At 40.6% G+C, this 13,019-nt stretch overlaps 1 protein-coding gene across 3 annotated transcripts in view; it reads right to left on the bottom strand.

The window, feature by feature from the left end:
• Positions 1-13,019, bottom strand: part of fcf1 (FCF1 rRNA-processing protein) — a 38,753-nt gene that overhangs the window by 6,209 nt on the left and 19,525 nt on the right. For all 3 annotated transcript variants that reach the window (XM_038774331.1, XM_038774324.1, XM_038774320.1), the window contains exons 4-7: positions 12,364-12,512; positions 7,836-7,908; positions 6,918-7,005; positions 4,118-4,212 (exon numbers count right to left, since the gene is read on the bottom strand). In XM_038774331.1, coding sequence (XP_038630259.1) covers positions 4,118-4,212; positions 6,918-7,005; positions 7,836-7,908; positions 12,364-12,512 — 405 coding nt within the window. The remainder of the gene's footprint in view (positions 1-4,117; positions 4,213-6,917; positions 7,006-7,835; positions 7,909-12,363; positions 12,513-13,019) is intronic.

Genomic DNA, 13,019 nt, shown 5'->3' with positions numbered 1-13,019 from the left:
ACCAAATACATCAAATAAAAAAAACCAAAGAGGGAAAAATATCCACGTGATACAAAAAGGGTGCGTAAAAGGACCAGAGTCACAGACAGGTTAACTGTTGTGTGTGCTGGCTACAGCTGGTGCATTGAACTGTTATTGGGCCATTCCTTTACAGGACAATCGGTGAAAGTAGAGGTGGGCACAGCCGTTTCATTGGTACCAGAAACTGTTTACCAAGAGAACTACGACATATTGCTTGGAAAGCCTCACAGAAAACCTGAAAACCTATACCAGAGAAGTATTGAGGGACAGTATAATGTAGTGCAGCTGAATGGACAGACCACAGACTTGCCCCTGCACATTTTATGTAACTTTCCGACCCTACTGGGGAGAACTTGGCTGGAGAGAATCAAGCTGAACTGGGCCGAGGGAAATTTAATCTCAGATACCGAAGCAGGCCCAACCAAAAGCCTAAAGAAACAAAGTAGCAGCTGCTGAAGAAGCTCTAACTGGCCAAGGCTCAGGCTAGCAATGCTGGAACCAAAACAACAAAGGCTCAGCAAATGTGGCTCAGGATCAAGAATCAAAGGGTGAAGATGCAGATGAACGCTTTGACAAAAATGAAGGTCAAATGTATACTGGAAAATTCGACAAGGATGTCTGGAGTGCATTTATGTGCTCCCTTTGTAAATTCCGACCCACAGAGGAACAAGAAAGTGAGGCGCGTCTCGAAATGCCTTACCATAAGGAATCTCTCCAATTTATTGCAAAGAACATTCAGTTTGGGAAAGAGCTGTTGACTCTCTTCAGCATCAATGGTCAACAAGAATAAAAAGATTGCTGATCGTAAACAACAGCAACAACAGGAGCAAAAAGACCAGCACAGAAATTAATGAAGAATGTTTGGATAGGGGTCGTGCCAGATGATCAAATGAAAAGAGTTGGAGCTGCTCAGAGTGCAGTCGGCAACATCAATATTCCTTTACTATTAATTCTGTAGAGCTGCATCTGAACTCCAATGAGTATACCAACAGCAAGAAAAATTACCATAACCTGACTTTGCTTAACAACCCAACGCTAAAGGCTAAATTTGGTATGTTCTTAAAGGGCAAGAACCCTTTTGGGAATCCTCAGGAGTAACAACTTCAACTAGATAATTTAGAAGTTGCATTCCAGAAACAAGACCTAAAACGCAAAGGTTAATGCAGCGAGAATGAAACCTCCAAGAGAAATTTGCAGGGTCTGACGGAGGCATACCATAATCTGGGAAAGGCACATTAGAGGCTGCCACGAGATTCAGGTAAAGGAAGCCCTGCTATCCAGCCTAGAGAGAGAGAGCAGTTGGCAACAAAAACAAAAAGATTGACAACCTGGCGAAAGAACTGAAGAATTAGCACCTGAAATGAAAACTCTGATAAAGCAGTCAAGTCAGGTTTCGCAACGCGAGAACAGGTCTAAACGCGATATTTTTCAGAAAAGTCAAGGAGTATTGAAAAGGAACATACCACCAGTGAGAAGTGGATACGAGCCATCATATTAGCAGAGGCAGGACACCATTCAAACTTGCAATGATGTTGTGTGAAGAAGACATGCTGACCAACTTTTAGGAGCTAGAACAAGGTTGCCAGAGACAGAGTCAACCGAGAGTCTACAACAAACTGTGTTAGGTCTGCACATACAGAGTCAACCGAGAGCCCAACAATACCGGAAACAACTGTGGGAGACAGTACCTCAGTTGAGGACATTTCAACACTACGTCAACCTCCAAATCCAGTTGAAAACACTACAGACGTCATCGAAACTCAACCAAAAACACAGTCAACGCAAAAATTTACAGTGCAGAAGGAGGTTATTCAGCCCATCGAGTCTGCGCCGACCCTTACAAAGAGCACCCTACTCAAGCCTACGTATCTACCCTATCCCCATAACCCAGTAACCCCCACTTAACCTTTTTGGACACTAAGGGCAATTAAACATGGCCAATCCACCTAACCCACACATCTTTGGACTGTGGGAGGAAACCGGAGCACCCGGAGGAAACTCACGCACACACGGGGAGAATGTGCAGACTCCGCACAGACAGTGTCCCAGCCACAAATCGAACCTGCGACCCTGGAGCTATGAAGCAATTGTGCGAACCACTATGCTACCATGCTGCTCGAGGTTCACCAACAACTACATATGAAACTATGTTCTCCAAAACATCTAATCCATTGACTGTTGTGTTTGTTGATTGTTCTAGTTGTAAATATTGATTGCTAATATTATGCTATGTTTCTTTGCAGGAACCTCTGATGTAAAGGGGGAGGAAAGTGTTGTGTATTCATGCTTGCTCCTAGTTGGAACAAGGTCAACTTGACATACTGATGATGACATTGGCAGTTTGGGCAGGCTAACAGTCAGTCAGTTCCAGCAGCCTGTGTGTAGATAGATTTATAATAAAAGCTCTAGTTTGTTTGTACCTTTGTGGCCTGCAAGCCCATACTTTAAATTACCACACTTCCCCACCCACTAGATTCCTCTCCAGCCACCATTTCCCACATGCTGCTGTTACAACACATCACCTGTTCTGTCATCTCTATTGCATTTTATAGAATTAACTGGGTGCTCACTTGAAATATCACTTAATTGTGCGTTTACAGATTTTAACCTGCACCATAGCACAGTTGCTTCACAGCTCCAGAGTCCCAGGTTCGATTCTCGGCTTGGGTCATTGTCTGTGCAGAGTCTGCACGTTCTCCCAGTGTCTGCATGGGTTTCCTCCAGGTACTCCGGTTTCCTCCCACAGTCCAAAGATGTGCGCGTTAGGTGGATTGGCCATGCAAAATTGCACTTAGTGCCCAAAAAGGTTAAATGGGGTTACGGGGATAGGGTGGAGGCGTGGACATGAGTAGGATTCTCTTTCCAAGGGTCGGTGCAGACTCGATGGGCCGAATGGCCTCCTTCTGCACTGTAAATTCTATGATTCTATGAATCTAGGTAATCCATCTGCCAAATGTAGCTTTTGTGCGAGTTCCTAGTATATCTAGGATGGTTTCTTAGTACAGTGTGGTGTGAAAGAAACAAGGAAACAGGCAATGTTTTGCTCTGCTAATATGTAATATGATATGATTGATTAACAAAAACACTAACGGATCGGCTAAGGGAGAGTAATCATAACAACATGATGGAATTTTGAATTTTACATTCATTGTGGGAGTGAAAAACCTGGGTCTGAAACTAGTGTTATAAATTAAATTAAACAAAAACATAAATAAAGCTAAACTTATGTACGTACGGAATGAAAGGAAAATTAGATTAGAATACATAGTTCCAATGTGGAGCTTCGTGTGATTCTAGAACCACAGCAATGTAGTTGACTTTGAAATGCCCTCTGAAATAGCCGAGTAAGACGAGGACAAAAGGCATGGTCAAAAACACTGGGCTTGCCAGTCGTGCATACAGAGAAAGAAAAGTATTTTGCAATAACTGTCTTTGTTTAAGTTTTAGAATGAATTCATATCTTTTTAATACACAGTACATATATTTGATGTAGATGGGCTCAAAGTGAATATACATACATGAGGTTGAAAATGTATGTGTGTGCATTTATGATGGGACAAAAGATTTTAGGAGATTGTAATAATTATCTGGGACATAAAAGCCACCTATCCTATCTCCTGGATATAAGACACACGTACAAGTAAAAGGCCTCAATAGAAATTGTAGGTGTTGCCTCACTATATTGCAGATTGCACACAGCATTGGTCCATCCAAATTAATCATTTGCAATTTGTTTCCCAACAGGCTTGCAGGTTGACACTTCGGAAAACATACTTTCTCTGATGTCAGAAAAGTGTTGCCCCTGATGAGGAGGAAAGGATTGCCATACACGAGAAGAAACCCGCCCCCAAAACAAAGCAGGTACTACACAGAGCCTCATAATAGGGCAACAAGGACCAATGTGGGAAAATTATGAACCAACAGCTTTCAAATGTAACAGACAAGTTGCTGGAAACACTCAAAATAATTGGATAGATTCTGGGTTCAGCGGAGACTAGAAGGATATGAACATTATTTAAGAACAACATGGTCAAGATGGTGTGCTGTTTGATGGGGTGGACAGGATAATGGCCTTTTCTATTTTTTATGTTCTTACCTATGATTAGAGATGTACATAATAGGAACCCCTGGAATTTTCCGGATCCTCCTCTTGAGATCTCTGTCCACTGTTGCCACAATGTAACATTTGTGCTGCAAGTGAAAAAAAAATTAAAGTTAAAAGTTGCCTTTAAAAAAAGAGTCCAATTCTGGGTGCTGTACTTCAGGATGGGGATGTGAAGGCATTGGAGGGGGCACTGAAGAGATGCGCTAGAATGGTCCCGGGGTGAGGGATTAAAATGTAAATGTTGCCATTCCCAGAGGACAATAGGTTGCTCTCCCCTTTGAGACCTGACTGCTGGCGATTTAACCCAAGGCTTACCATACCTCAGGTGAGGGGCAAGGTTGAGAAGGTTGAATAATCTCAGCCGAATGAGAATTGAAACTGCGCTGTTGGTGTTGCTCCACATCACAAACCAGCTATCCAACCAACTGAGCTAACCGACCTCCAGTTAGAAGGATTACAATTCTATGGATGGACTGGAGAAGCTGAGTTGTTCACATAGGAACAGGAGTAGGCCATTATGCCCAATGAGCCTGCTCCACCATTCAATTAGATCAAGGCTAATCATCTGCCTGAATACCACTTTCTTACAGTATCTCCATACTCCTTGATATCATTAGTCTCCAGAAATCAAATCAATTTCAGTCTTGAACATGCGCATTAATTGAGATTCTACAGCCCTCTGGCGTATAGAATTCCAAAGATTCACTACCCACTTGAGTGAAAAAATTCCTCCTAATCTCAGTCTCAGAATATGAGGCAGGCCATATAAGACTGTGTTCCTTGGTTTTAGACACACCATCCAGGGAAAACATCTTATCTACATTCACATCCTGGAAGAATTTTCCATGTTTTAATGAGGTCACCCCATACTCTCAGAAATTCTAGGGAATATCAACCCAGTCTCATCAATCTCTCCTCATAAAATAATCCTCCCATCCCAGGAATTAATCTAATGAATTGGCATTGCATTCTCTATGTTAAGTGTATCCTTCCTTAGATAAAGGGACCAAAACTGCACAATACTCCAGGTGAAGTCTCACCAAGGCTCTTTATAACTGCTACAAGATATCCTTACTTTTGCACTCAAATTCCCATGCCTTCCTAATTGTTAGCAGCACGTGCATGCTACTTTTTAATGGCTCATGAACATGAGTCATTAAAGAGCTAACTTGAAAAGAGCTAACTTTTCGAGTCTAGATGACCATTTGTCGTCTGGACTCGAAACGTTAGCTCTTTTCTCTCCCTACAGATGCTGCCAGACCTGCTGAGATTTTCCAGCATTTTCTCTTTTGGTTTCAGATTCCAGAATCTGCAGTAATTTGCTTTTATCCAATATATCCACCATTCTCTAACCATCTCCTTCAACACTGTAGGATGAAGCTGATCTGGTTCAGGGTATTTATCAACCATTAACTTTTCAAGTATTACCTATTTACTAATAAGAATTTATTTTAGTTCCTCGGTTTCACAAGTCCCTTGGTTGCCTAATATTTCTGGAGTAATGTGTAACTGTTTGGTTCGTCTTAAAGTAGAGAAGGGCAAGAGAAAATTTGATGGAATTATTTGAAATTGTGAAGAATTTAGATAGAGTAAATAAAGAGGAACTGTTTTCAATTGAAGGCATAGATTTAATGTAATTGTTACAAGAACCAGAGGCAACATGGAAAATACTTTTTGATGCAATGGGTGGTTAGGATCTGTAATGTAAGGCCTGATAAGATGATGGATACAGATTGAAAGAGAGAATTGAATAAATACTTGAAGGAAAAAAGAATTGCAGAGATGGAGGGATTGAATTGCTCTTTGAAAGAGTCGGTGCTGACTCAATGGACCAAAACGCTTTCTTTAGTGCTGTACTATTCTATGATTTTCTTGGACATTTGATCTCGAGTTTGTGCACAGCGATATAATTCAAGATAAAATGCAAATCTTCTGGTCTTCTTCTGCAATTTGACAGATAAATGTAGGCCAGAACGGGAATAGTCACATTTAAGCCCCCATTTTGGCTGCAATAAATTATCACAACTAGAAACGTAGTGGGAGTGCTACAATTACCATTCTCATAACCTCGCTGGAAGTGCAGATATTGGGCGAGGCTATGATATACCTCGTGGCCACACACAAAGAATGACCACTTGTGTAAGGTGCAAGAAGGCAGCTGGTGTTTGTAAAACAGTGGTCCAATGCCTTTAGGGTAGCCAGATAATAGAAGGGAAAAATGATCTAAAACACAAATGTTCTTCAAATATTTTAATAGGAAGGATATTGTTAAACTGGAAAGAGTGCAGAAGAGATTTACGAGGATGCTACCAGAACTTGATGGTTTGAGTTATAAGGAAAGGCTGGATAGGTTGGGATTTTTTTCCTTGGAGCGTTGGAGGCTTAGGGGTGAACTTATAGAGGTCTATAAAATAATGAGGAGCATCGATAAGGTAGATAGTCTAAATCTTTTCCCAAAGGTAGAGGTGTCTAGAACTAGACGGTATAGGTTTAAGGTGAGAGGAGAGAGATATAAAAGAGACCCGAGGGGAAATTTCTTCACACAGAGGGTGGTGAGCATCTGGAACGGGCTACCAGAGGCAGTGGTAGAGACGGGTACAATCTTGTTCTTTAAAAAGCAGTTAGACAGTTACATGGGCAGGGTGGGTATAGAGAGAGATATGGGCCAAATGCAGGCAAGTGGGACTAGCTAAGTGATAGAAACTGGCAGCATGGACCAGCTGGGCTGGTTTCCATGCTGTAAACATCTAGCTATCTATCTATAAATGACCAGCATTGCATTTTCTTTTACCTGTATGACTCTCTGTACTAGACAATCATCAGCATATGTTCCTTTGTGTGTACAGGGTAGACGCTCAAAACGTGGATCCTTTGCGATTCTGGAAAAGTACAACAAAAAAGTTACAAAGTCAGAAATTGTATTATGGTTGTCCAATTGCGATATCTTTATTTTAGATATTTTTGGCTTCCATGTGTTGAACTGCTCCTGTCAGTGAACCTTATCACAGCATGTATGTTTTCACTTGCCTCGCTGGCCAGATAAATTTGTTCCATAGCCAAGGGAGAATCCTCCATTGGATAAAGGCATTGCATTGCGGCAATAAGGATTTCAGCTCCTATGTTTAGGAATGTGATTTACTGCACAAAATGAATAGCTATCGCTTGGAAACTTTTCAGTGACTCTGGAACTTTGTACTTAACACCGTGATACTTGGGCAGAATATTAGTATGTCACAGTGGTTATATTATTGGGTTACTGAGCTCAATGCCTGGTGAATGATGCGGACGTATGAGTTTAAATCCCAAAATGATAGCTGCGGAATTTAAATTCAACTAATTAAATAAATCTGGATTAAAAATCTAGCATCAATAATGAATAAAGACAGCTTGTACATGAGGACACCATTGCCACCCTAGTCTCACACCGTCCTGACTTGGAGATATATCATTGTTCCATCATCATCACAAGTTCAGGATCCTGGAAACTCTCCCTAACAACACCGCAGAAGTACTTTCACCATGTGGACTCTCAGTTGTTCAAGAAGACAGTTCACCAGCTCCTTCGCAAGGCGCAGTTGGTGGTTGGCGATAAATGTTGGCTAGCCAACACCACTCAAATCCAATTAATGAATAAAACACATACACAAATATTCCAGAATGGGTATTTGAGTTTACGGGACACAGTGAAAAGTTCGAAAAGTTGTTTTACCTGAGTGCAACCCTGTACTTCCGTCCCAGTTTCTCGATTTCTGCCATCACACAGTCTGTGATACAGGGAACACCTAGAGAAAATTCAGAGATCACACTTTATATTGTATGTTTTATTTTATCGTGGAACTTTTCTATCTCCATGTCAGCTTACAGAGAAAGGCTTGCCACCAATGTCCATCTTACAAGAGGTAATACTTGTTATTTGTCTAATTTAGCTCAATCTTATTGAAATTATCTCTTGCAACTCACATGTAATAACTCCATCCTGCATAGTAAATGGGGCTGGTTTAGCACACTGGGCTAAATCGCTGGCTTTTAAAGTAGACCAAGGCAGGCCAGCAGCACGGTTCAATTCCCGTACCAGCCTCCCCGAACTTACGTCGGAATGTGGCGACTAGGGGCTTTTCACAGTAACTTCATTGAAGCCTACTCGTGACTATAAGCGATTTTCTTTTCATTTTCATTTTTTCAAATGATCAAATCAATTCTCTATGATTGTATTTCTGGTGTGTAATCCAATTTCTATCTCTGTGGCTATCACACTCTGCCTGATCATATTTTAGTCCTCTTTGTCTGTCCCATGTGACTGTTTCTTCTTTGCCGTCTTTCCTGTGGTTCTCTTGGTGTCCTTGTGCATCCACTTTTCGGTCCCAATATATGGCAATAATATTTTTTGTCTGTGTGTATACGTGATTCTCTTGCTCTGGTCCTATGATCAGTAATAAGAGACTGAGAATATCAGAGTATTTGTACAAATGATTGCAAGTGTACTTACATGCAAGGAAGGTGTGAAAGAATGCGGAATTAATGTTACAATCCAAGTTGATGTTATAAATGGATAGGAAAATCGCATAATGGAACTCTTGCTCAAAAGGCTGTAACTTTTACTTTTTTCAGAAGCCATGAAGGAACAGAGACAAAGGACTGCTAATTAGTTTTTAGCTACAAGAAAACTTTTATGAAACATGAAAAGTTTAATAATACGCTACTCCTTTACTCCCCCCTCTTCGCTTCACAAATGTATAGTTTTCAAAAATAACACCCCACTTTGAACCAAATGGCCAATGTCACTCAACCGATATTCCGTGCATTTTTCTCACAATCCCCCAAATTGATTGTTACACGAGGGTTTCCAAACTCCACTCCCAAAAAGGCACGCTTTAAATCTTCTTTTACACAATGCTTTCCCCCGCTTACATTAATAATCCACTCCAGATTTTCCAACTATCCTTGCGAACAAAGCTTCCGCTCCACTTTTAACAAGTAATCTAGTACCAGATTTTCCACCTCTTCTTTCAGGCTTCCTTCATCTTAAATTTCAACATGTATCCAAAATTCGAGACAAACTCAAGTACTCAGTCCCCAACAGAGTATTATTGCTTCAAACACTGGAAATAAGGACATCCAAAGCATACGACTGCTTCAGATATGTGGCTTGCCTGTAGGCAACCTCATCAGCTCTTTGACTTTGCATTCCATAAACAGTATCCTGTTCTAAAGGTGGTTCCTCTTTGTTCCTTTAACTTCAGAAGTTTTGGAAACGTTTCTTCATTTATCTAGTTTCCTTAAATACCTGTCTTTAAATTTCTTGTACTTGTTTTCTTCACCAGGGGCTGTTTAGCACACTGGGCTAAATCGCTGGCTTTGAAAGCAGACCAAGCAGGCCAGCAGCACGGTTCGATTCCCGTAACAGCCTCCCCGAACAGGCGCCGGAATGTGGCGACTAAGGGCTTTTCACAGTAACTTCATTGAAGTCTGCTCATGACAATAAGCGATTTTCATTTTTCATTTCATTACGCCATGATATTTTTTTTCTTCTTGGGAAGCCGAGAGATGTTCCCTCTCTAGCCTTCTAAAACCAACTGCTATGAATTCAGCTAAATAGCACTCAATAAGCCTTCCTATTCTAAAGGTGAACCTAGTTACCAAGAAACAGCTTTATACTTCTCCTACCTTGTTTATATTTTACCCCATAACCCTCTCCAAGCATAACAGAAGAACAGTTTAGGTTCACCAAACTTAAAAAATACTTTGTCTAGCATGACTACAGGTTTATCCTTCCTTACACAGATACATTAAATGAAACCCACTTAAATCTATACCTTATTTCTAATATTTAACAATACAAATTCAGATCACATAGAACTACCTCTGTTTTCCAGATATTAATTTAAATGCAAAGTGAACTGACATTTTCCCCTGTATCAATCAGTTTATTACATTAAACCATACAGATTGTGCATTAGTAAACCAGGCAATTAAGAAAAAAATCTTAATTTTGCAGAAATATTTTCCCTGAAATATAACCTGACCTCCCCTTCTTCAATATTCAGCATCTGCTTTGCTCCCCTTAATTCAGTGTTGCATAGTACTTTTGAATCAACAATATCTGTGGCAGAATTCACAAGTCAAAATGCAAAAATATTGAAACAACTTTCTTTCTTGCCCATCACCTACAATCCCTACAGCTTGAAGACATTTTTGAACTAAGTAGTATTCTTGGTTCGCCGTGCCTGGGTGGCATGGTAGCAGTAGTTAGCACTGTTGTTTCACAGCGACAGGGACCCTGGTTCAATTCCCGGCTTGAGTCACTGTCTGTGCGGAGCTGCACGTTCTCCCCATGTCTGCGTGAGTTTCCTCCGGGTGCTCTGGTTTCCTCTCACAAGTGCCGAAAGACGTGCTTGTTAGGTGAATTAGACAATTATTATTATTATATTATTCTGAATTCTCCCTCAGTGTTTCCGAACAGGCATCATAGTGCGTCGGCTAGGGGATTTGCGCAATAACTTCATTGTGGTGTTAATGTAAGCCTACTTGTGACATTAATAAAGATTATTATTCAGAAACAGAAAAACGCTGCAGGTCTGAAAGCATGTGCTGAGAGAAAAGCAGAGGTAACATTGAGTCTTCTTCTGAAAAAGAGTCATATGGACTCAAAACGCTAACTCTGTTTCTCTCAGATGCTGCCAGACCTGCTGTGTTTTCCAGCATTTCCTATTTTTGTTTCAGATTTCCAACCACCACAGTACTTTGCTTATATTTTAGCCATTGGTTGTTGTGTATTTGATCACCTGTGTTACTGTCTGGATTTTAAAAATGTTAACTTGTGGCAAAAGACACCAACTCTTGCCCCTTTGAGACTGATCCCCATCTTTAAAATCCACAATGAAATCAATTGTAATGTTAACATAACATTTTGAAATCCTGCTATGCAAAGAATATGCACAATAGGCAACTAAAAGTATATCCAAATTGATTTTCTTCATAGTTGTGAGAAAGTGTAAGTCTGTTGATTCAAAGTCAATTGAAGTGTAGGAATGGGAGATAATAATTTTTGAACTAAAGGTATTAAGGGATGTGAAAGGCAACTATGCAGTACCAGCAGTATGGTTGGAGAAGAAGCTACATTGCGGCCCCAGCTTTTTTAATAGTAGCTTCTTGTGAACATGTCTCTTTGATGGGAGAATGCACTTATATCAGGGAAAAGATAAAGAAATAGGATTTTAAAATAACCGTCATAGTAAGCAACAAATGTGGCATAGACTCAATAAGATAGTGGCCTTATCTGTTCCTTATCTTCCTCTAGTTGTCTAATCCCAGTGATCATACACAAGCTCCATTTGTATCCCAAGCACTAACGCGGCTGATTTCTAATTGTTCTTATTGCAAATTGTTCTTAGAAAAGTATCCAGGTTTCATCCCAAGATGGGGGAAGTCCCCATAGAGAAGGTTTTGCAGGACCATCCACTTCCTTCAAGCTGGAGAGACATCTTCAGCTAGTACATGACTTAGGGAGGCCAGAAGTACTGGTGGAAGACAGGAAATAAGGACATTATAGGAGCTGACGCCTGCCATTCGGCCCCTCAAGCCTACTCCATGAATCAATATGATCATGACTGATCTGATGTGACTGTAACTCCACATTCCTGCCTGTCCCCGTAACCCTTGACTCCCTTGTCAATCAAAAATCTATCTAATTCAGCCGTGAATATGTTCAACAGCCCAGCCTCCACTGCTCACTAGGGGAGAGAATTCCAAACACTAAAATGTAAATATCACCACAGTCCCAAAGGACCATTGGCTGCTCTCCCCCTCAAGAGAATCAGGGGTTATGGGAAGAAGGCGAGAGACTGGGGATCAGAAAAGTATCAGCCATGATTTAATGGCGGAGCAGACTCGATGGGCCAAGTGGCCTAATTCTGCCCCTATGTCTTACGGTCTTATTTAACCTGTTAAATAAGGGCAAGGGGGCATGGTTGAGAAGACAGGACTTTCATGAATAACATCAGCCTCTGTTGGTGTCGCTCCACATTACGAACCAGCCGACCAGCCAACTGAGCTAACCAACACCCAGTTCCAAACACTGACAGCCCTTTAACAGAAGAAATTCCTCCTCATTACTATGATACATGGTAGACTTCTTATAATTAAAGGAATTGATATCCCTATATTAAAAAATCCATGAAAAGCAGAGATAATGGAGCACATAATTGATTGAATAGACTAGATAACTGACAAGCACTTACACTTTGCGTACAAGCAGTCCATCATTGATTGCACAATGTCCAGCTTGGTCTTGATGGAGAAGTTGATGAAATTGGTGTCAACTAGGATGTAGTAGGGAGGGCCCAGCTGTGTGTTATATTGGAAAAACAGGCAAGAAGGATACTTTGTCCTGGGAAAGTAAAAAGAAAACAATCTGTAATTTCTCAAATGATTACATTTTATCTTCAGTCTCTTTTAATCAAGCGAGCATATCATGTTCTTAATTTTTGACTGTAAACAGCAGATTTTAAAAAATGCTGTGCAGATATATTTGTAAATGAATCAACAGTGTGAAAATGTTCAGGTTCTCAGAATTCCTAAATACTTAACAGCATGTTCTGCAGTACCTTATCCTGTTACCAGATGTTGTTAAAACACCAGGCAAGGCATAGCAATTTGGGTCAAGAGACTATTCCACCTTAAATTATGTTCTTTCCCCTTTCTATTTATGTTGTTGAGAAGGCATCACTTCCTTCTTCTATCAACACCTCTTTACCAAAGTCCTTTAGGTGATAATTTGGAAAGTAACCAGTAAGGAATATGTCTGATATGTAGCACTGTGTGTGAACATCAGGAACAATGAGATAGCAAATGTCTCTGTGTAAGCCTTTCCACCACCCGTTCTATCACTTAGTTG

Source organism: Scyliorhinus canicula, chromosome 2, assembly GCF_902713615.1.
Source record: "Scyliorhinus canicula chromosome 2, sScyCan1.1, whole genome shotgun sequence".
NCBI lineage: Eukaryota > Metazoa > Chordata > Chondrichthyes > Carcharhiniformes > Scyliorhinidae > Scyliorhinus > Scyliorhinus canicula.
This window is presented reverse-complemented; position numbering and strand designations above follow the sequence as displayed.